General features: G+C 35.6%; 3 protein-coding genes across 6 annotated transcripts; 1 reads left to right on the plus strand and 2 right to left on the minus strand.

Annotated features, from left to right (window-relative positions):
- The first annotated feature begins 6,875 nt into the window (after positions 1-6,875).
- LOC110854530 (S-phase kinase-associated protein 1) lies at positions 6,876-8,558 on the plus strand. Of its 4 annotated transcripts, none has more exons than XM_022102967.2 (6): positions 6,876-7,015; positions 7,101-7,170; positions 7,248-7,307; positions 7,392-7,589; positions 8,091-8,204; positions 8,282-8,458. In XM_022102967.2, exons 4-6 carry the CDS (start codon positions 7,392-7,394, stop codon positions 8,456-8,458), a joined length of 489 nt encoding a protein of 162 aa, XP_021958659.1. In that variant the 5' UTR covers positions 6,876-7,015; positions 7,101-7,170; positions 7,248-7,307. The 4 variants fall into 4 exon arrangements, with proteins under 4 accessions (XP_021958659.1, XP_021958657.1, XP_035711113.1 ...); XM_022102965.2 differs by having other exon boundaries at positions 6,881-7,020; positions 8,282-8,558; XM_035855220.1 differs by having other exon boundaries at positions 6,887-7,020; positions 7,105-7,170.
- Positions 8,559-8,923: 365 nt separating this feature from the next.
- Positions 8,924-15,339, minus strand: LOC110854529. Its single transcript, XM_022102964.2, has 10 exons — positions 14,718-15,339; positions 13,732-13,955; positions 12,951-13,349; positions 12,691-12,874; positions 12,007-12,167; positions 11,678-11,930; positions 10,679-11,178; positions 9,751-10,054; positions 9,368-9,421; positions 8,924-9,282 (listed from the first exon to the last, which is right to left on the minus strand). The coding sequence occupies exons 1-10, from the start codon at positions 14,832-14,834 to the stop codon at positions 9,223-9,225; spliced, it is 2,256 nt and encodes a 751-aa protein (XP_021958656.1). The 5' UTR covers positions 14,835-15,339; the 3' UTR covers positions 8,924-9,222.
- Positions 15,340-17,181: 1,842 nt separating this feature from the next.
- Positions 17,182-20,955, minus strand: LOC118436799. The gene is made up of 6 exons (XM_035855407.1): positions 20,478-20,955; positions 20,088-20,384; positions 19,830-19,988; positions 19,567-19,757; positions 19,346-19,511; positions 17,182-19,268 (listed from the first exon to the last, which is right to left on the minus strand). The coding sequence occupies exons 1-6, from the start codon at positions 20,689-20,691 to the stop codon at positions 19,084-19,086; spliced, it is 1,212 nt and encodes a 403-aa protein (XP_035711300.1). The 5' UTR covers positions 20,692-20,955; the 3' UTR covers positions 17,182-19,083.
- Between the last annotated feature and the right edge of the window lie 3,586 nt (positions 20,956-24,541).

The following is a 24,541-nucleotide window of genomic DNA, read 5'->3' on the forward strand; positions in this document are numbered from 1 at the left end:
CGACACCCAGGTCGTAGAAATACACAGGTACAAAAGAACACTTAGGTCTTAGAAATACGTAAGAAGAACAGGTCGTAAAAGTGGATAATAGAGCAGAACACTTAGGTTTGGTAAGACAGAAGCGGAACACTCAGGTCTCAGGAAGACAGAAGCAGAACACTCAGGTCTTAGGAAGACAGAAGCAGAACAGATCACTCAAGTTGCAGAAAAGAACATACAGAGAAGAATATTTAAATCGCTTTAAGTCACAAAAAGAAACAAATATTCAGATCTTAGAAACGCTAAGAAATAACAGGAGAATTTGGTCTTAGAAACACAAAGGAGGAGCAGAACATTTGAAAATGACGCGGGAAGAAAAGAATACTTTCCAGATTTTTAGAATTTTAGAATTCAGATTTTTAGGAACGTCATTCAATTGTCTTAGAAGGGGTGACAGATATCTTATGGCGTCATAAATCAGAAGGACCTATTGTCTACTCACAAGCAATTTAGCCATAGAATCATCAGAAAACCGTACAACGACTATTGTTGATATGGATTTGTCCCCAGTGGATATGTATCGGATTGAGCGAACGCAGAAATATGGCAATTTCATTAATGAAGTTTTCTCTACGTTTCTGTTTAAACGAAATTATTACGAAATCCGTGAGCGAAAATTTCCATTTTTACCTTGACATTCTTCTCTCGAGGGTGAAAAATACAGATTCTCGCTTACGAATTCCATCGTAATTTAGTTTAAACTTAAAATGTGTGGGTATGAAGTGGTATTTTCCGATTTTATATTGCTCCCCTAAAGTTGGAACTTTGGAAAAATTTTGAAAGTCTCGAAAAATTCAAAAAACCAGAAATTTTGCAAAGTAAAAAGTTTTGACAAGTGGATTTTGCTAAAATTACTCAATGGAATTCTTTGCAAATATTGGAAAATATGCAGCACTTTACAAAATGCGGATTTTGGCTGAAAATTTATTCAAAAATTTTGCGACAACCGAAAACTTGCGCATTTAGGAAAGTGCAAAAATACTGGTCCGACTATTTCCCTCCCTGAACAATTTAAAATTCGTCCAGTCAAAATCGGTAAAAAACAACTTCATGCCCACGGATTTTAAGTTTAAACAAAATTATGATGGAAAACTCGAGCGAGAATCTGTATTTTTCTCCCTCGCGAGAAAAATGTCACGGTGATAATGGAAATTGAAAAATCCTGAGACACGTGTTCAGTAATTTATCTAAGGCTACATGATTATCGTGGTTTCGTCAAGATCGGGGCGAAACCTCTGACGTCATCGCATTATCAGTGTGTGAACATTGACTCAAATGAGCCGTCAGATAGTTTTCAAAGTTACCCTACAATTGGGCATGTTTATAGTTTTCAAGATTATTTTGCAAACCAATCTTCTTTTTAAATCCCTTCAAAATTTTTTATGAAAACCAAATTACAATATATAGGATAACAATACTGTTGCTCAGATTTACGAAATCATATTGTTGCGTATCCCTTAGCGACAGAAGTTTTTCTAGCTTCGAAAGTTGGCTGAACCAGTTACGACAATAATTATGACATTGTGGTGGGGACGCTCACAATGTTTCTTTGAAAGCTTTGAAGGACAGAAATGAAGTGCACTTTATTGAACTTTTATGAAAGTTTCAGGAGCTCTCAAATTGCATGTTGCAATGAGAAACACGCAAATTCTTGCTGACATCAACCTGAGCATTATGAAAAAATGCCAAGCTCATGTTTAGGATGCATTAGGATGTTTAGGATGTTTTAGTTATGGTGACCTTATCAAAATTGGAGCAGAACCTCTGGCGTCAGCGAATTGTCAATGAAATACTTTTGATTACGTGAAAATACGTTTCGGCTTCATTATCATATTTATATTTCATATTAATATATTTAGCTTAGTATTCTTTATATTGATTGTTACTTGGTAATGCGAAAAATTGCTTATTCCTATAATTTAAGGATATCAGTTTCTGACAAAACCTCCCCCAACAAATGGACCATTAGAAGCAAAAAATAACTAGTTTGCAACTTTGTCTATTTCTGACCAAATTTCGTTTAAATACGTACAGTTACGGAGCATTATATGTACCTAGTATTTCGACCGTCTTTAAAACTGACTTGAATTAGCGTGCGAAAGTTTGTTTTTATTTATGAAATTTTATTCTCGAAGGGTAGTTGTTAGGTTTTCATAAACACTTTGGCTGACAACAATCGGTCAAAAGATGACAAGGAAATTGACGAACGAAGATTTTCGCAAACGACAATTATGGACAAATTGAAATTATCCGGATACAGTGTGGCTCGTTCTCCAACATATCGTCAAATTAATTCGGGTTTAATTATATGAAGATACAAATTAGCAGGACTGTCATCCTCTGCAAGGTTTCAGTCTCCCCCCCACAAGAAAATATGTTTTCCGAAAAATCGCAGGGTTGGCCAAGATAATTTAACAAGATACAAGATATCAGATACAAGATATATCTTGTATCTTGTATAACGGAGTTTATCTTATCTTTTATCTTGTGTCTGAACGTTTCGCAAAAGTATTTTGTATCTTGTATCTTGTATCTGGAGAATTTATTTGAATCATATTTTATTTGAAATACTAGTCAAGATACAAGATACTTTTTTTTAGTGAAAACCCGAGAAACTTGCATATTTGGCAGCATTAAACCTTGGAATAATGATGATTGAGAAACCTCAGTGTACAGCTTTGCCGAGTCAGATGCAAGGTTCTGTTGTATAACGTCGCTATATTTATTTATGCACAGTAAATAAACCCTCGCCGTTGGAAAATTTTGTAATTTGCCTTTATATTCCTAATTTGTACCACCATTAGAGCAATTATTATTAATTTCAAATGAATATACTGGTAATAATAATTTCAGCTCCATAGAACAATTAAAAACTCAGTATGGGTCACCACATGAAATGTTGGAAATTCTCATTTGTTTATAAATTATAAACAGAGGGTGAGGACTTGCATTATAAATTATAATGCAAGTTATGAGTCGTATACTATTCTTATTAACAAGTTACTCGGCCACAATACAAAAAATCAAATGGTGCATAGTTAGTTATTTGCAAGCTCCGAATAATTTATCTTGCATCTTGAAAAAATTATTTCAAATAAATAAATATCTTTTATCTTGTATCTGGGATCACAGCAGATAAAATCTATCTTGTATCTTGTATCTTGTGTAACTCTAATTATTTGTATTTAGTATCTTGTATCTTAAGGTTTCGTTCAAATATTTTGTATCTTGTATCTTGTATCTTTGAAACAAAGTATCTTGGCCAACCCTGAAAATTCGACACCCTGACAAGCCGAGTAAATCCTCCTACCCAAACTGAAAATGGAAAAGTTGTTAAAATAGCTGCAAGTGAGATGGGTCGTCGAGGAAAGGTCTCAAAAATAACAAGTTCATACGTTAAATTACGTTGTGTCGAAAATCTCCAGGTCAACGACCTAGTACGCATTCAAGTTTCATTCCTAAGCAAATCATACTCACTTAAAATGTTAAATGAAGAGAAATTTGAATTTGAATGTAGCTTACTCAAAATAAAAATGAGCAAAATGTGCTTAAGGTTGAGTTAAAAAGAGGAATCAACGGGTAAAATTCGTTCAACGTTAAGAGGATGCCATCAATTTTCGCATAGTTTACCTCGTCAGCAATTCGTACTTCGAGTTCATTTCCCGTGCCTACCGATAATTATATAACATATTTACACACTCTGAAAAATAATGTTAACCTGTTAAAAACTAAATGTGCTCTGAAGTTTGGATTAAATAGGTACTACTTAATCCAGAGTAACATTAGTTTGAGAAAGAGTAATGTTTATACTCTAAATCACAATAACTAAAATGTCCTCTAGGTTGAGTAAAAAAGAGGAGAAGGTAAAATTTTTCCAACCGTTGACCGTTGATACAAATTTTGCACAACGGTTCGACAAACAAATTTAGCCTTTTGGTTGGTGTGTCATTTTCTTTTTTGCTCAACCTGTAAAGGGTGTTGATTTAATTTCTCCCCACTTTATCTTGTAAAAAAACGAAGGCTCATTTCTGAAAACTGTGCGACGCAACGGACCCAATTTTTTTTCCAAACACACATTAGTATCTAGGCTTTCGACTGCCGACCTTAAGCATGTCCTCAGCTCTTTGTTCGGAACTCTTTGCTAATTTTTTCTAACTAATTTTTGTTATGGAATTGCACTTAGCTTGAACTTTCAATGCTAGCTTCTCTGCTGGTTGTGGTTTTGGATCTTTATGCATATAATCCTTTAATATGGGCTATAGGTTCTCCAAAACACCCACATCCAGATTTTTATCGCACCACACCCGTCTGCTCCAAACCGTTTTACACTGACCTAAACATAGTGGCAGGGTCGTTTTTGTCGTGTGATTTGCACCACCATCCTGCATGAAAAGAACTGACTAATACTTGGAAAAAATTCCTTGTTTCTCATGCTATCAAAGCCTTTAGGTTACATTTTCGCTATAAAATTCTTTGCATTGACATGTGCCATATTTGTATAATATGGAGGGTTTACACGCCACGAGCAAAAAACTACCCGCTACCATAACTTCTGATCCACATTTTGAAACACGCACGGGTGGTTCATGTGACTTTTTTCCGGTTTTGTGTATCATATGTTGTAGGTTCAATTCTGGATGTGGCTTATTTGAAGACTCATTTGTCCCCTGGTTCTTGACCTTGCCTTTTTTCACGAAAATCGCCACTTTTTTGGAATATTTTTCCAAATTTTAGGCCGGTATTAATGTTCTTTTGAGATGTTAAAGCTTTCCTGACTTAGTTTATGAGCTGTGTGACTCCAATTCGTCAATTTTTCAAACTTCGGTACTGCAGTATGATAAATTTACGTGTTAATATTTTTGATGCGTTTTATCCCATTTCACTCTTTTGCCGAAATTAGTACAGAACTTCCTGTTCTTGATGAATCTTGGGCAGAATTGTGGTTGCTGTATTAGGTGACATCCTCCTAGGTCGTTCCGACCATTTTTTGTATTTGAAAAAAATTCAACTGGTTTGTAGCCTTAACGTTTTCCCGCCACATCACAATTTCTACGATTTTTCGTATATTTTTAATTGCTGCGGAACTGAAGCATCATACATCGAATCTCTACGATGGTCACGATCGACCTTTAGTATTGGACTACTCATGGTAAAATTTTCAAAAATTAACATTAACAGGTACATGAATTATAGCTGAATTTGTCGCCATCCGTGTAGTAAAAAATGACTGGGGAGAAATTAAATCAACACCCTTTACATAGTAACTTTTACGAATTTTTATTTAGAGCGCATGTATTGAAAATGGGGAAACTAATTATTGGAACACGTGGGAAATCTTGGAACATTTTCCAGCGTTGCAGTCTGCAACTTACACTGCAAGTCTTGCAGATTAAATTAAATAAAAACGTAATCTCCGGAAATTTCTCCGAAATATTCGAAAATTTCCCGAGAACTCGGAAAAAATACTGAAAAAATTCGAAAGTGGAACCCTTTTCGGAGAACACTTGCGGGATTTGTTGGGAGAACACTTGTAAGAAAATGCAGGTATGCCTCAGTGCAGCCGAAAAATCGTAGCATTCTCTCAATCTTCTCCACCTTCCATCTAAATATATCTTGTTCCATGCTGTACCATAGCTCGCAATGGACCATGGACCACAAAAAAATTGGTCCATCGATAGACCATGGACCATTTTTCAAGTGGTCCATCGGTGGACCATGGACCATGGACCAATTTATTGCGAGCTATGTGCTGCACACTTCCAATAAAAACGGCCAGTCGCAAATTCCCCTCTTTCTTATGCAAATAATGCATTACAATTTTCATATTACAATTAATAACCTAAATTTGCGTCATTTATTTAACCATATTTAACTACTCGTACACCAATATAATTTGAAATTTTGTGTGGAAAGCATAATTATCGCATGTTTTTTTATAATTTGCCAAATTTCCGAGTCAATTTTCATGAAAATTATGTATTGTTTAACGTTCAGATTAATGTTTTATTATATTATGCGCAGGGAGGCAGGGGGACATTTCCCCCCAGAAGAAATTCAGAAAAATCTTATCTCGCCCATGTTAATAAGCCTCCCCCCTTCTTATCTTACAATGACAATGCCCCCCATCCCCCACAAACTTCCGGCACTAATGACCATGGTCCAAATTATCTTCCCCGGCCACTTTGGTAAAAAAATTTACCATTCTTAGTTGATTTATTAAATGTAATTTACCATTCTAATTATTGTTTTAATTATTAATTAGATAAATATCTAACATTTGTTTGTAATTTGCATGAATTTGTATGAAAACGCCAAATTTTATAAACGACGACGTCACATCACGAAAAACTTGTGTTAAACTTTACTTTATATAACATTTAGACTGCATTTACTTTAAGACACTATTTTTAAGAGTGTGCATAAATAAATTAAATAAAAATTTGGAAATTTAAGAATTTAAATGCAGTCTTTTTTTTAGTATTTTATGCATTTCATAAAATTTCATGCTTTTCAAACATTCATTTTCTTGCCCCAAACCCTTCCCGCATCATTTTTTAGTCCCCTTGATCACGTGCAAGCCCAACCACCAATCAGACGACAGCGCTCAGCACGCTCGTCTCAACATGTACCACGTGTCCAAATTTTATTTTACTTCAAACCCAGAAATTTTAGGGATTATTTTATCAGAAATTTATAAAATTTTATTTTCCTCAAATTTACATCACATCCCACTTTTTTCCATTTACAGTATGCAAATTTAATTTCATTTGATACCTGGATGCTCCCATGGTGGGAAAAAGAGCGTCGTTTCTTTCTTTTCTTTCTTCTAATATTATTTTCGCTCACTTTCGTTCCAATCGTCACTTTGAGCAGTTTAGTTTCTTCTCGTTCTCTCTCTCTCCTTGTCAATTAATTAATTTCAAAGTTAATTAACTTGGATTAATTTAACTCGAAAGAGTTCCAGACTTATCGAGACGTAAGGTAAGCAAATATAAAAGGGGAAATGACAAGGGGTTTCAGTTTTGAGTAATTTTTAAGTGAATTTCTATCCTTTTTTTTAGATAGTCTTGCCTTGCTGACGTTTCTGGGTTAATTTGAGTTCGGAGAGGGCTTATCGACTACATACATCAGGTAAGCAGTTAATTAGCTAATTATTAACCTGCTTGCAGTCCTTAGTAACTTTTTAACCGTGTAAATTTGGATTTCAGCCGTTTTTGCTGCCGTTTTGGAGATTAATTTGATTTTCCGGCTTATCTCGACTCAATAAGGTAAGCTATTATCAAGCTGAAGCAAGTTTTAAGTGTGTAAATACAAAATTTAATGTTTTTGTTGTCATTTATCATTTATTTTAGATGGCGACCCTGTTAAAGTTGCAGAGTAACGATGGGTTGCAGCTCGAAGTGGAGAGGGAGGTCATCTTTTGTAGCCAGATGATCAAAACAATGATCCAAGACTTGCCCGCTAATGACGACGATGACGACGTCATTCCCCTTCCCAATGTCTGTGGAGAAATTTTGAAGAAGGTCGTCGAGTGGGCCGTTCATCACAAGGTGAGCAATTTTTTAGCGTCATAAATTAATTGCGAAAACGTTTCGTCATAAAATAGTTTGGAAAATAAAAGTAGGCCAATCTGCAAGTCAAAAGTTTTATGGAAATGGTGCAAATTTGTAATTGGCAAATAATTAATGTACGACTGGGTTACTAAAATTGACAAAATCTAGAAATTTTTAATCATTTTTCTGCTGTGACAATTTATTTTACAATTCTGGCCGACAAATTTGTAGTTAATAGGATGGCGACGAGTTTTTTAAGTCAGTTTTGATAAGTTGTAATTTTTCTGAGGGTTTCTTAAACTTGAAATTTCCTTCAAAAAGTTTCAAAATCTGGGGTGTATATTTTTTTAAATTGGGAACACCCCGGGTCGCCCAGAATTTTAAAATAAATTCCCAGAGCGGAGAAATGTTCAGATTTTGACGAGGAGACATCGACTTAATTGTATATTTTGTTTTTAACTGTTAAATTCCCTTAATTACAAATTTAATTGCTTTCAGGACGATGCCCCACCCTCCGAGGAAGAAGAGGCGGAAAAGAGCACCGACAATCTGAGCACTTGGGATTCTGAATTTTTGAAGGTCGATCAGGCCACTTTGTTCGAGCTGATTTTGGTAAAGAAAAAAATAGTTAATCTTGTCTTCTAAGTAATTACTAATTAATTGTGTTTTAAATTTTTATTTCCTATTAGGCTGCTAATTATTTGGATATCAAGGGTTTGTTGGACTCGTCATGCAAACTCGTGGCAAGCATGATCAAGGGGAAAACGCCACAAGAGATCCGGACAACGTTCAATATTCGGAACGACTTCACGCAATCCGAAGAAGAGCAAATTCGCAAGGAGAATGAGTGGTGTGAGGAAAAGTAGGGAATGAAATGATAATCTGATGAATTTAAGACTGACAATTTTTTTGATTTGCTAATTTCAATTTCCAAATATTGCTTTATTTCCTTTTTTGATCAATTAATTGATGAAAGGGTATTTTTTTTGGTATTCCTTTAAGTCAACACTTTGTCAGAATCCGTGTTAAATTTAAGAATAACTTGTTTTGAGAAGTAAGAATTATAAATTGGATGGAATGGCCCTTTAGCTATTTTGGGTTAATTAAAGTGTAATTAATTTTTTTTGTATTTAAACACTCTCAAATTACTTTGAAATTTAAGAATAATTTGCTTTGATAATTGCAATTACAAACGTGTATGACATGAAGATAGGTTTTTGAGTTCCTATTCTTCTTTTGATTAATGAACTAAAATGTAATTATTATTTTTTGTATTTGTCTCAAATACTTTCACAAAATACTTATTAAATTCATTGCCTTGATAATTAAAATTATTTGTGATTCTGTTAATGGAATTTATTTGCATACCACGTATCACACATTTCATACATATTTATCATATAATAAGTAGTTCAAGGAATTAAGGAATATTTACTCTCGGATCGTGTCCGCGGAAGCGTGGGGGCAGAGAGACAATTATTTGAGGTCCCCATTATCCGCCCATGTTATATAAACTCCTCCCTCTATCCTACAATGTCCCCATAACTTGCGTGGTCGTGATAAGCACATAGATAAGTATTTTTACATAAATATACATAGATAAGCTATCCATATAGATAAGTACATAAAATTATTCCTTGTGTTCTCCTCCTTCGTTCAAAACGCAATACACGTCTTCCCAATTGGGCAACTGAAAATAAAAATATACAATTTACGTTAGATTTTAGGCAATTTACATATGTAAAAAAATATTGGACTGGTAAAATTCTAAATACCTTCGAAATGTGACCCTGATCCTCCTTACTGACCAATAATAGCGATGGTTTAGTCTAACATCGAAAAACAAAATAGGGATTTAGTAAATTGTGTGGCAATTCACGCAGTCCTTAGTAACTTTGTAAAATCCGTGAAATTTATAAAATAATTTTGCAAACTTTTGCAAAAATAATGCTCAGACGGTCTGAGCAAGTTTACAAAAATTTGTAAGCTAATCTTGCTTAGAGATATTGCCAAAGTTTGGATAAGTTTACGGATTTTACAAGGTTATCAAGGCCTGTATGAATTGACATGAGTAAAAAAAATAGTTTTGAACAATTAAAAACTCTGAAAAATTTGCATCGATTTTGAAAATTTTGAAATTTTGAAAATCCTCAAATACCTTTTCATCCACCCCAAATTTGTTCTGCAGCTCGGCTAAGTATTCGAGTCCGAAAATGTTCCAATTTATGTGGTCATCTTCTTGCTCCTTTTGACTTTTTTCTTTCACAATGTTCATAAGAACGAGGGGTCTGGTGTCACTGGTGGTGGTAACATTAGTCTGTTGCAGTAACAAGGTCGGACTAGCCTGTTCGAGGAGGGGGAATAACTTGGAGTTCACTTTGGAACAGACGACGCCATAGAATTCTTCGCCATCCGGACAAACCGTGTAGGATTTGAAGGCTTCTCGCTCCGGGGCAAATTCACTGCGAGGGATGATAAAATGACAAATTAAGGTATCGAATGTGCATCCCTAAAGTTAACAAGTTTTGTGACGATAAGAAGTTTACAAACTTTTGTAAAGAAGCTATTTACGCATGCTTTAGTAACATTCTAAAATTTGTAAGTTCTTTAAACTCGTAAATTTTACAAGTATGTATTTCTAAGAAAAAAATACTTCTGATTTCTGAATTTTCCTTACAAACTTGGTGACGAATTTTCGATTACAAAAGTGCATACATAGTTTTTGCATATAAATTTGCATACAAACTTTTTGCATATAAATTTACATACAAAGTTTGTTGCATGTAAATTTGCATACAAACTTTTTGCATCTAAATACAAGTTTTTATTTACGAATTTTTGCTCATAAATTTACATACATATATACATTTTTGCGTACACAAATTTGCTTACAAACTTTCGTTTATAAAACACTTGGATTTTATGAGTTACCAATTACTGCGTGAATTTATATGCTTCAGTTTGTCAGACCCCAAATAATTGACACTAGTGGCGGCGTAAGTTCGGGGGACATTAGCATTGTGGGATGTAAGGAGGAGGAAGTTTGCAGGATGTGATTTCTGGGGGGACAATTAGCATATTCTTACCTGTCAATACCAGCTAACACTACCGCCCCAAACAATTCAGGTCGCCGATGCAGCACAAGTCCCGCCAGTAGGGTCGCATCTCCCCCCAAGCCTAACAAGTAGATTTGTTCCCCCGCCTTGGCGTACCCTTGATTGATCAACTCTTCCCCCAAGTCGATCACGTTTCGGACCTCGTCCTCCATCCGAACCCAGTCCGCGGTCAAGTTGCGATGCGTCTTGTTCCCCTTGTCGTCCTTGCTCTGGAGGAAGTCGTGTTTCACGATGGCGTCCGCGAAGCCGAGCAGCGCAGGAACGGTGTCACGTTTCAGGTATTTTTTAGAATTTAATAAAATCACGGTGGGAGCAGAGATCGGGATTAGGAAATCGGTTTCGGCAATTTTTCGAATGTTTTTCACCCAGACGGTCGCCTTTCGATGGGTGGTGGAATTAGTGTCGTTGTTTGTGGAGGCGTAGGACAGGGTGAATAAGTGGGATGACGGGAGTGGGAGAGGTTTGAGGACCTAAATTTCGAAAAAACTTGTTTTTTTACAAAAGTTTGATTAGTTTATCAGAAACATGTAAATTAGGCAGACACATGTGCATTTAAATACGTTAGGACAGTTATTCTTAAGGTCAAATAACAGGAGTAACATTGTCATAGATTTCAAATCTCATTCTACCCCTATTCAACGCCTTTACATGCATATTTCTAAAATGGCATAAATTTCATGAGTTTTTAGATAAATGCAGCTTTTTATATTTTAATAACAACTTAATTTTTGGTAAAGCCTACCAAACAGTCGATTTGAGAAATATTTCGGATCAATTTTTTAGGAAATTTATTTTGAAAGATAGCCATGATTTGGAATATTTTTCAAACCGGCTGTTTTCTAATACCTAAAAATTAACTTGACATTAAAACATCACAAGTTTCATTCATCTCAAAACTAATGAAATCCTTGGCACTTTGCATTTAAAGACATTGAATACACATAACGCTTGAAATTAATATTTTTTTACCGTGACCAATTCCGAGTCGTCCTTCTCTTTGGAGACATTCAAGATCAAAATTTCCGAAAAGGTTTGTAACGTGCGTCGAATCACGATAACTTCGGGGTCACTTAATCTTCCACTGAGCTGTAGAATTTGCGAGGATTGGACACTGCTCAGGGGCACCGTTCTGATTAAACGATCCGTGAAAAGGTCACGAAGCTGGAAAATAACGGTGCTCGAGGGAGACGAATTGTCCACTAGTTGGATAAGCATCTTATCGCTGGGTAAATACGAATTACAAAAAAATCGTTACGAACGAATTTTAAAAAATCTGAAATTTATGAATTAGTTATTACCCTCCAACGGGGACGACATCGACAATTTTGAAGTTTTGGAAGGTATGTAAAATTCTCCATTCGATGGCATCACCAGGAAGAAGGGTTACTTCGCTTATCCCGTACGAAATCGTGTTTCTTTCCCAGAAGTATAATTTGTCATCCAATTTGGCGAAAAGGTGCTAACGGAGAAATCAATGAAATTATAAATATATTTCGTATTAGGTATTACAAATAATTTTTTGACAGTAAGATAAGAAATTATTCTTATGTTAAGGGATTCACGCAGGCTTTAGTACATAATCTCGTAAAATTTGTAAATTCTGTAAATCTATGAACAATATCAAATTTTACTCCAGTTTCTAAGCATAATTAGCTTCCAAATGTTTTTAAACTTGTGTCAGATCAAAGTGCGTCTTTTCATTGTGTAAAAATTTGTAAAATTGCAATTTGCTTGGAATTTTACAAGTTATCAATGACTGCGCAAATTGGCATGAAATTTTATATTATTGTGCAGAGTACATTTTTAATCTTGCATATAATTTTTAATCCCTGTAAGTTAAATATTTTTAATCCTTGTCCGATTTTTGGCATGCAATATTTATGGTTTACCTGACTTTTAAAAATATTTTCATAAAACTTGCAACCGGATTTCTATTCTTACAAGCAATACGAAATCGGTTTTTAGGAAATTTTGAACCGTACCAAAGAATCCGGTTCGACAGCAATCTTCACACTGATAAGGACCGAATCCAGTAATGATGTCTGATTTATTCTGACTAGGACGTAATTTCCCACAGTTACGAAACTATCCTCATCCAGTTCATCCACTGTTTCGTAGCGGCTTTCGACAAAAAGAAATTCTCCGTCATCTGTAACCTTAAGTTTCCTAAAAAAATATTTAGTTCCCTAATATATTTGAGAGTTTAAAATAATCCATTCTATTTAGATAAAAAAATTCATACTCAATGACACAAGTCGTTCCATTTTTCTTTTCCGATCCGTGACAGAGGGTCGAATAAGCGGCATAAATTAGGGTCTCATCGTCCCTTGTCACGTTTCCGGGACTATTTGTTATTTTATGGAAATTTATCACGTGTTCCCCATCCTGTCTGGAAACGTAGAAAAACCCAGTACTATCCGGCAACCAGGCGAGTCTTTGTGCACTTATTTTCCCTCCGGACAAATTAACCGTGTCGATCGGGACGTCCTGGAAGTCCGTAATGTTTACAATGCTTAATTGTGTCTGCGCGGGGTCGTAATGCGCAATCAGAGACGCGTCCGGGGATATGAATCCATTTTCTAACGTGTAATTCAATTCACGCGGGGTTGAGCTTTTGGAGTCTTGGATGTTCCAAAATGCTCTAAAATATTAAAAATTGCATTGAAATGTTGCAATTTTCTCTCTATTTTACGTTTAACTCGATGACTGATCACCAAAATCATCAAAATCATTTTTAGTAATTTCTCGGAATTTATATTAAAATTCTGGACGACGAATTTTGTCGTCAGTAAATTGATTAATCGAACTGGGCTTAGTTTTTTAAGCCAGTTTAGATGAGTTCCGATTTTTTTGAAGGCGCCATAAACTTGAAATCTTCTCTATAAACTGTCAAAGTTCGAAGTGTTTTGTAGGGCATAATATTTAAATAAGTACCCAGAGCCGAGAGATGATTGAAAATGTGTTGATTTTGACGATTTTTGGCGATGAGTCATAGCGTTGTACGTTAAAACAAAAATTCTCACTTCTCTTTTCGCCCAAGTTGCACCGTGTAGCCATACTTGTCCCCAAACTTCCTGGCAGAATCGTAAATTGGTAAATTTCTATAATTTTGGACTGTATCAGTGTAATTCTGCCTTCCTTTGCAATCTGAAATATATTCCTGTGTCGCACTGATCTCTTGTTCGATAAGTTTGTCAACTTTATCGCTGTTATCGACCTCCTCCATCCATCCGTAGGGTCGCGTGACCTTAAACATCAGAAGAAACGGAATCACGTCAAAAGAAAAATATACATAAATACTTGCTATTACTTAAAAATGATATGAACATATATGACAAAAATCGCGTGTTCTTTTAACGATAAGGATTGGTTCTTCTCCAATTTATTTAGAATTAGGATACTAGCGATAATTTGCTCCATACAGCTAATTTTTATGTAATTTACTCCATCATACTTTAACTTGTTTGTAAGAAATAAATTAAATAACTTAATTAATCTAGATAATCGAGTATAAATCAGCAAATCACTGCATCAAATTCTGCAGCAAAAGCTTTATGCACCTTCTATACTCTGTATAATTTTTGCTCATACTTAATTATGCAGATAATATCCATGAGTTTTATTCTGAAAAGCGGTATATGCATAACAATTTTCTGCATAGAATTTGGTCAAATTTCTGAAGGAAAGCTGCTTAAGGTTTTACTCACGGTTGTCTACATAAAAATAACATAAAAGTTATACAGGTTTTGCACGAAATATATATACATATGTATAGATTTATGCGTACAAATGTAAAAATGTACATGCATTCATATACTGCTACAAATCACCCTGATCAAACACTAGGGTGAATATTTGTTAGCTATTTTATGTGCATATGTATACATTTGCATACATACATACGTATATGTATCCTCTCGGCTCGGATTCAATATTCATATCCTTCAAAATTAAGCTACACGTGAAAAATCCGAAATTTTGTACGCATAAAAATTTAATCACTTCTTACGTTCACTCCGTTATACGTGTTAAGTACTGTCTCGTCCCTCTGAATTTCTGGATACTTGACTCCTGTCACGTCACCCGAAAGGAGACACGTCAACAAAAAGCACAATTTCACTTCCATTTGAATTTTCCGATACAATTACCAATGTCACTTGTGAACTTGACCAGCCACACTTTGCTACTGACGCCGGAGAAGAAGTCAATAATAATTATTTTCGTCAATACATTTCGCACTACACTCTAAATAATTGGAGACAAATTGTCACCTCGGTGGTGACAATTCGAGGTGGTCCTCTATCATGGGTAGTGATTAAAGAACCGTTTTGTCACCAGTGGGAAATAAGTACAAAATGCGTCAATCTAACAGACGTGACGTCGTTATTAAAAAAATGAAAATTTTGATAAACAATGTAAATTTATTTTTTTGCATGAAAGATTTGAATTTTCAAAATAAAGATGCCACGTGTGTTTGGTAGACGAGTTTTTCCCTAATTTCCCTCTAATGACAAAACGGCTCCCCAATAATTACCCAAAAACTGACCACTGCTTTGTCTCCAAAATTTTCTAGAGTGTAATTAAACCGGTTCCTTTGTTCTACGACTACGTGACTGCAGATGCAGACGGCGACGACGACATTACTAAATAACTAATTGGTATTCACAGTGCAAGCGCAAGGACACTTTTTACTAGTCTTCCTCATTAATCTCTATCTCTCTCGTGTCAGGTGTGTGTCCCTCTCTCTCATTCCGAATTATGGGCTCCTCTTCATAAATATGTTTGTTAAGTGGTGGCCAAGCACAATTGACTGGATGGCAAATAGCTACAAAAAATAGCCAATTATTGTGCAACACTAGTTCAATCCACTCAAAAGCAGCTTTTTTTATGTCCACTTTCCAATTACGAGTTGACAGTGACGATGTACTTATTTCGTGATGAAAAGTGCATTATGTATGACTCACCTTTTACATACATACAATCGATTGATGAGTTCTACGTCGTATGTACATATGTATGCATGTGAGAAATAAAGCTAAATATAGCAAATGTGTGGACATTTAAAAAATGTGATGCGCAAAATGTAGGTATGCACATGATTGTTAATATTTGTTATTAAAATAGAAAATTAGTGTAGGTAGATGATTCGTAAATGTAATAAAAAACGAGTTATTTTGGAACCGAGCAGATTAATTTTTTTTAGATTAGCAGCACATTTATTATTAACGAATGCATTTCATGAGCATATGTAGTGTAAATATCTAAATATGTACATATGTACATATGTACTTGTGTACGCATGTATCTATGCATATGCATATGTATAGTTAAAATCTGCAAATGTTTAAAATGTAATTAACTATAGTTAAAACTTGTATTTCTATTTCTGTATATATGCAATTATGTATGTCTGCATGTATCTATTTACATACATATGTGCACATTTATACTTATTTTATATTTAAAGCAAATTGTAAGTTGCATTAATATATATGTTATATGCATGTACACGCGGAGTTAATTTTCCATGTGCACGGGTATTACTTTTTGACAATATAAGTACTCCCTCTCAATATTATAGCCAAGCAGAGGGTTATGATTCGACGGTTATGATTTATTTATTTTAACACCGCTTTGCTAATAACATGTTTACATATTTACACACATACAACTTCTCACTATATAGTTATACAAACTACACTAGTGCGTACATGCATATTTATACATACACAATGAAATGACAATGCCTCATTTATCGTCAGTCTTTCAATTTATTTTCAGTAAAATTATATGGTTTTAAAGCACCAGACTTTACTCACCTCTTTTCTGTACATACATACTTTAATTGTAGAAAAATTCAATTAAGACTCAATTACACATAGACAAACTAATAAGCCTTTTGTTTAACAACTGCAAAGATTCTATATGTACGTACGCTTTGAATCGTAAGTACTAATTGATATTTAGCAATGCTAATTTTTTAAACCGGACAATTTTTCCCAGCTGCTTTTTTACCAGAGCAAAAACGTAATAACAAAATCCCAAATCCCCTTTACATACATTAACCCAATACTTCTCTTTAACACGTGGAAATTCACGTGGCCCAGTCCCGCATGGAACTTTATCGGTCTCATCGTCGCCCTAATCTCTCTTAAGAGCACCTTATCCCTTAATAACCCTTGCCTTCCCCCCATTTCTACCCCCACCCGCATCTCATACAACTTTCTTATCTTGCCCTAGTCGCCAAGATTGAACGGCCCGACAGTGGTATTCGAGTGGCCAATAATGTCGGCCGAAGGTACCATCTTGTCCTCGTGTTTTAAGTCGGGCCGTGGGTGGCCAAAATTATCGGGCCGAAGGTTGGAAATGTTTTTCCCGACCTCGTGCCATCAGCCGCCCACCATCCTACCGATCCAATGCCATGGTTGGCCCCAACCATTCCCCAACGAATTTTAATAATCTCACACTGTTTATTTCTGATTTAGTTCATTTATTTGATATCATGTAGTAATGGAAAACAGACAAAGTTCTCTTTAAAGGGTAACAAAATACATCTATGTGCAATTTGTAAACAATTCAGCTCACAAGTTTTTTTCATTTCATTTCCTAAAATAAAAATTCCTAACTTACAACTACTTATAGGTTTTTCGTATAGTGATTTTTTGTTACTAAATGTTTCGTAATGAACTATTTTAACATTTTTAAATCTATTGTACGTAATTCTTCGAACTATAATAATTTGACCAGAATTCAGAGAATAACAGCTATTTACAATTATTTTGTTTGCTTGAAAATTTTCGCGTTTCTCGTCTAATTCTCTCTTAATAACGTTACACTTTTCGTTTTCTACGATTCTTTTTGCAACCTGTTGGAGATAAAATGTTTTTGTTCTTGTCATTTTCTTCAGTTGCTGCATGAAATTTTCAAAACCAAACGCACTAATATTATCTAATTGTCCGAAGTTTAGAGCGTCCTCATGAATATGTGATAAACCATGGACATTATAAACCATAAAATTACTGTCATATACGACTCTGCATTGTAAAATAAATTTTGTCAACAACCGCCTGGCTAAAGCGTTCCACTCGGGGTCATCAGCATTGGCCGATAAAAGAATAAACATAGCACAATGAAAATAAAGGAAATGAATGTAATACTTCTCCGGTAAGACATTTTTCAGTGCTACTGGACCTGTGTACAGCATTATCGTTCTAAATTCCGTGGCCTTAAAATTATCAATCTCATTCAAACTTCTTGGTCTTCGCTGAAAATCACGAGGCATAAACGTTTTGAAATTTATAAATCTGTCTGAAATTTCATTAATAATTTTACTCTGCATTCTATGAGGCAATTTCCCTTTTGCCCACTGTCGCAAAAGTTTTCTCATGACCCCTAAGCAACACATGTGCATATAGTCATATGGAATCTGCGAGACCAAGCCAATTTGCAATTTTGATAAAGAAGTAGAAAATTTATGATGATTCTCGTCTAATTGTGAACGAAACGATTCATCTGTACGCGAAGCTGAATTTAATTCAGTGTACACTACACTTTTTCCAAATTCGCCGTGTTGAACACATTTCTCACACCCTGAATAACTATTATGATTCTTAATTCCCTTAATGAAACTTCTAGCTGGAGCATCAGCAATAATACAGGAAATTCTGAAATGAAATTTCTTCCCTAAATGATTAAATCCATCCTTCTCTAGTGTAATTGTCTCAGCAATAAAATCATTTAGAAAATCTAAATTAGTAGGTTTTTGAACTCCGTAAAATAGCCCTATTACAAAAATTGAATTAATTTTAAGTTGATCAATTTTACCAAGAAGCGGCCAAAATTGGGATCTTGTACTCCTACTTAATGGAATACCATCCACACCTACAGATATTGTTACAAGATTTTCGCCAAAATCGTGATAAAATTTGCTAAAAATTGTTGATTTTGGCTGAACGAGGTGAGCGATATTTGAAATTGATCTCTTTAAATTTTTTTCTATTCCGAAATATACAAATTCTCCACCAGAAATAAAATCAGTTTCAACTACTCGGGGAGTTTCTAATAATGTTCGAGGATCTAGTGGAACTGTTAATTTGAGACTACTAGATAATAATGATAATAATTCTTTTAAAGCAACATGTGTAATATTATGGGACAAAGCCCATCCTCGAAGTTTTTGAGGAAATGGTGTTTGCTCTTCATTGAACGATTCGTTTTCACTGAAACTTGTAAAGCTATAACTATTATTCTCTGAATTTGACGAATATTCTACACTATCATGCAAACTACTAATTATTACTTGAGATTCTGAAACTGATTCACCATCCACACTTGATACTGGCGCTAGAATAGTAGAGGAGGAAGCTATATTTATATTATGAAGAAGGGTTGCCACTTCCGCCTTCCTTCTTCTTGCCTTTGTTCTGTTTGAGGTTAGCATTCTGTCGTCGTTTTTCTCGTCCGCCCTCTCTGTCTTCAGCACCCTTTAGCCACGATGCAACATAACTTCCAATTTCCTGGTCCGTAGATAAACTATAACCGTTTGTGGCACGCACGGAATCTAGATTAATCAATTCATTGAAATTCCAACTTCATTAAATTACAACTTTGGATCTGTACTGTCACTCAAGATCTTACCTCTTATAATTTGATAAATTGGCTCGTTGTTTAAAGCAATTTCAATATCCTTCCCTGCTCCAGTGACAGTAATGATTTTTGCGAGACTATTTGCAAAAAGTTTTTTCAGTATTCTGCTAACCAGGAGAGAGAGCCTTTTTGCGCCAATGAGTGCCAATTCCGTGACCTAAATAGAAGATTATTATTACACTAAACTTATTTAACTAATTTTATACCCTTACCAAACAGTCACGATTTTCCTGCACCTGAATCCACACGTTTAATGACTTAAACTCAGCAACAGTCACCACAGGAATTTTGTGCAATTTTATTTTAGTTGGGGGAGATATGTTAATCCCACCTGACCTTCTCAACAGTTCCGTGACAAGTTGTTCCAATTTAGCCAAACGATCAATAACGATTTTCTCAAATTCTACGAATAAATTTTAGATACATAAAGCAATGACTTTATGTATATCTGTACAAATATATATAAAATAGCTACCCGTGTCATTTTTGCCAACTAAATCCCCACTAAAGCCTGGAAGACTGTTAACACTTGGAGGGATATCACTTAAATCAAGGTTGGAATTTAATGCCACCGTTCCGTGATCAACCAATATCAACTTAGGACTTGATATAATTGGGCAACTATTCGGACCAACTAAAATCGTAAATAAGGAGGAAATCATATATAATTTTACATAATTGTGAACAGAACAGTCAATTTAAAAACACTTTAAATAAAAGAATGTTTAAATACCGTTGGACACACTCGGCGAGTGAATTTGATCGTGGTCAGAATCACTTGAATAATTCGGTTCGACTGGTTTTGACGTAGTAATTGAGGTAAATGACGTGCTTGGAATTTCGATGTCGCTATCAATTGGGTCCTTACTCGGCGACGACCCAGAAGATTCAGAGTTTACTTTTTTCTTTTGTTTATTTCGTCTTCGTCGCCTAGGACGACGACTTTCATCCTCATCCACGGTAGTTTCAAATGTCGACTGATTTGATTTCTCGGCTAAACGCAATACAACAAGTGCATCATCAAAAGTATCTGGAAATAAAAAAGATAAGAATTTTGCGTATTAGGAAATAAAATGATAAAATTATTATCTGATCTAAAATTATTATCGCTTTATTAACTCACCTTTAATTTTCAAAATTTTACAATTATGTCGTGCCCAACTCTCTTCTGGTGCCTTGTGTTTTTTCACCATAGAAGTGACGTTGGGTGATGATGGCCAGAGGACTGTGGATAAGTCTATGAGCCAACTTGTTGACACTATCGACACAGAGTTATCATCTTCTTTAAATTCGACGATGGCGAATTTATTTTTTGGAGGAAAAGTGATTTTAGCCATGCTGGCAGATTCTCGTGCTGGAAATGGACTTGAAAGTACGATTGGCGCTGTAGTGGATAGATGGCGCACTATGGTATTTTTGGCCACGGATGGTACGACCTCGTGCCGACAGTTTTTGTCAGATGCAATTTAAATATACTTTTGCCAACCTTGTCCCACCCTCGGTAGGAAGGAAGTAAATGTAAAAATTTCTACATGCACTTTTTGCTTAAAACTTGTCTGCAAAAATCGGGAGGGGAATGGTTGGCACAGTCGGCCAACCATCGCCCAACTATGCCACCCTTTAATATCCTTCGGCCCGATAATCTTGGCTACTTGGGTGGTCGACCCCTCATACGGCTGGGTCACCATCGGCATCAAACTCGCAATTAAGACAGAAACATTAATCGCAATCGGCGGACAGACGAAGGCCATCGGACTGTCGTACATGCGGATGGACACGACAATCACGAGGATTTCGATGCACATGGCATGGCTGAACAGCATGCTCGTTGTGTTGGAGATGAATGGGTGGAGGATTGTGGTCCAGATGAGGAGGCGTTGGTAGAGGTGGCGGGATTTTGAAATTTTCAAGTTTTTTACGAAAAATGCGTCAACCGCGTTTCCCAAAGATTCGAAAAGGATGATGACAACCAGGATGATGAAGGACATGCTGCGACAAAAGTCTAACAATGCGATAAAATAGGACAGCATTCGGACAGGGATTGTAGCGTAGGTGAGGACCAAGGATAAATTTGGGGGGATGGGTAAATTTGGCAAAATGACGTGATAATATGGCAAGTCGAAGTTGGAAAGGACAAAGATAGGTGACACGCATGGCGCGATGAAATGGATGACGATAGCGCCCAACATTCCGAGCAGGGTGAAGCGCGACTTGTGGGATATTCCTGGCTTGCTCGCTGAAAATTGAATAAAAATGAGTAAAATTTACTCAATGTTGAGCAAAAATGAGGATTACATAAGCAAAAGAGAAAATTTGGCAAAATTTCAATTTGTGCAAAATTGGGTAAAATCTGTCGATAATTTTTGCACCAATTTTACCTTTTGGTTGCGTCATATTCTTGTTTACTCAACCTTGAGTAAATTTTACTCATTTTTATTTAGAGTGAAAGCCATTTCCAATGGCCCGATTACATATTTATTTGCATGATTTAAAAGAAAAATCAGGACTTTGAAATATCATTGCAGAATTTTTCATAAACCTGCATGCAAATTAGTCTTGGATTAAAGCCTACTTGGGAAACGGACTTTTTGAAATCAAAATTATATATTCCCTTAATTTCCCCGTTTTCTACAGAAATATATTTATTCATATAAAAAATTACCTGGTTTTAATATTTCTTGCAAGTACAGCGTTCCACTTGAATTCCACCCTGCAGAAATCGAGTCTCCGCAATAAAGCAGCATTCCCGAAATGAAAATGGATGACCCTGAATAAACTAGACCTCCGAGCACCACCAAAGGGGCCGTCCATAAATTACGTAACGCAAAAATCGTCATTTTTAGACCCTCCCCCTCCCCCCTCGTAACGGCATAGTAACGCTTCTCGACTACCCCCCCTCCCCCTTCGTAACGTAACATAAATTTGATTTCACCGCAGATGATTTACTTAGCACTCGCAATGCATTGTGCGGAATTTTGGGGCGGCACCGATGAAAGGAAAGGGGGTATCGCTCATTCTGTTACCACAAAATAGAGCCAAAAATTCAGTTTATTTTTACTTATACAACCAGATCATTTCGGTTACTCCATTTTGAGATATTTAAGGTCAAAGTTTGACCGCAAACTTTTGCAAATGAATTGATCTGGTTGTACATATCTATGTAAAAATAAACTAGATTTTTTCGTATATTTCTTGGTAACAGAGCGAACGATGGACTCGTTACCCCCCCCCCCTTTCCTTGACCGGTTCCGCCCTAAAATTCCCCACTGTAATGCAACCTTTTCTCAATTTACCCCTGGAAAACTAATGAAAAATGTATATTTACTACATGCGTACACTGAAACCTTTTGGATGACATGAATTCAATATGCTCGGCGTATCATATTTGGCGAATTTTAGTCCAGTTTATAAAATGTGTTACGTAACAAATTTTTTATACCCCCCACCCCCTTCATAACAATTCGTAACGCACTTCCCATGACCCCCCCCCTCCCCCCTCTTGCGTTACGTAATTTATGGACGGCCCCAAAGTTCGATAAGCTCCCAGATTAACTGTTTTAGAAAGCCCATTCTGAAGCAAGATTATTACTATGCCGAAGAAGAATACCGGCGTGAGAACAAATTGCGACAAGTACCAAGCCCAGAATTTCGAGAATGAGACCCTTTTTGGAAAATTGATCTGATTTGGGGAACCATAAGTTAGCGGATGTTTCCATGCGAAGGAGTACAAATAAAAATTTAACCGTAGAAGAGCAGTTTTCAGCTTGCAAAACATTTTCCGCGAAAAAATTTGCAATGATGTGAGATGAACTTTGTTACATATTAAATTATTTCTGGTCAGAGCACAAATTTGTATGTATGCCTCTACCGGCACGGTAATATGTAACGAGCATTACCGTTTAATGATAAAATATTTCCCACTCAGAAACACATTACTACCAATCCGGTAAGAAATTACTACCGAGTAAGTACCTGTTGTATGTAAGTCTATAGTCTACGTATCTATATATGTAAACTCTTATGTAGGTAACTGGTATGTATGAAATCATTACTGCCCGGAGTACATATACATATTTATGGCTTTACCGGCACGGTAGTAACGAGCATTACCATTTAGCAAAATGTAGATAATAACAAACTATTACTAAGAAACAAACAAACTAAATATTACCAACCCGGTAGGAAATTATTACCAAACCAGTACCAGTACGGAGTGCATATGTAAATTTACTGAATTCTTTTTTACAAGTTGTTTTAGAATTTTACACTGCGCGAACGAAGTTAAGAAAAGCTAGCCAATCAACAATCTAAAAGTAATAACTCTTTTTTCTTGATAAGTCCGTTTTAATAGGGGACATTAATTATTAGGTATTCATACTTTTTGAACTCGGCTTTTCTGTATAAATATTTCTGCTCATGCATATTTTAAATCAAGTCGTAACAATTTCTTGCAGGTCGACTTAATTTCGAGAGATAAATATTGCATATGAATTGGTTATAAATATTTACATACTTGGATTAGATTGGACAGAAAGGTGATTTGTTTGTGGGACTTATCGATATATGGATCCAACTAACTAAAGTAATGAAACATATGCAGCGAGGTTGAACTTGATTAAAAGTATGGATGGCTATTAAATCCCGAACCTAAATATTAAATATGGTAGGTAAAGGGTGTTAATAAAGTCCGATCCCATGCATTTTTTGGAGCGTGGTTGTTACAAATTCAGCTGGAACTTTTGAACCAGTGAAGTTATTTATTTCAAATTTTTACCATGGGAGGAACAACTAAACGTGTAAGTCATGAGCATCTTAGAGTTGAGATACAAACATTGCATCAGCAGGGGCTTAAACCTACAGAAATTGTGCAAAAATTGGGCTGCAGCCGCAGAACTGTTTGGAAATGGAAGAATAAAAATTTTGTCCACGACAAAAAGCGACCAGGGCGACCCAGAAAGGTGTCACCTACCACAAAAAGAATGATTAAAAACAGACTTTGCAAGAAAACCGGTAGTTCATTACGTAATTGAGCAAGGGAGTTAAATGACTCAAAACGCTATAAAGAGAAGAAGAAGCAAATTAACCGTGCAAAAATTTGTGAAAACTACGAAGTAGGGTCACACAGCTTACAAACTAACCAAAAAAACCTCTCATGTCACAAAAATATATCGATGACCGTCTGAAATT

This window comes from Folsomia candida, unplaced genomic scaffold (genome assembly GCF_002217175.1).
Source record: "Folsomia candida strain VU population unplaced genomic scaffold, ASM221717v1 Fcan01_Sc010, whole genome shotgun sequence".
Lineage (NCBI taxonomy): Eukaryota > Metazoa > Arthropoda > Collembola > Entomobryomorpha > Isotomidae > Folsomia > Folsomia candida.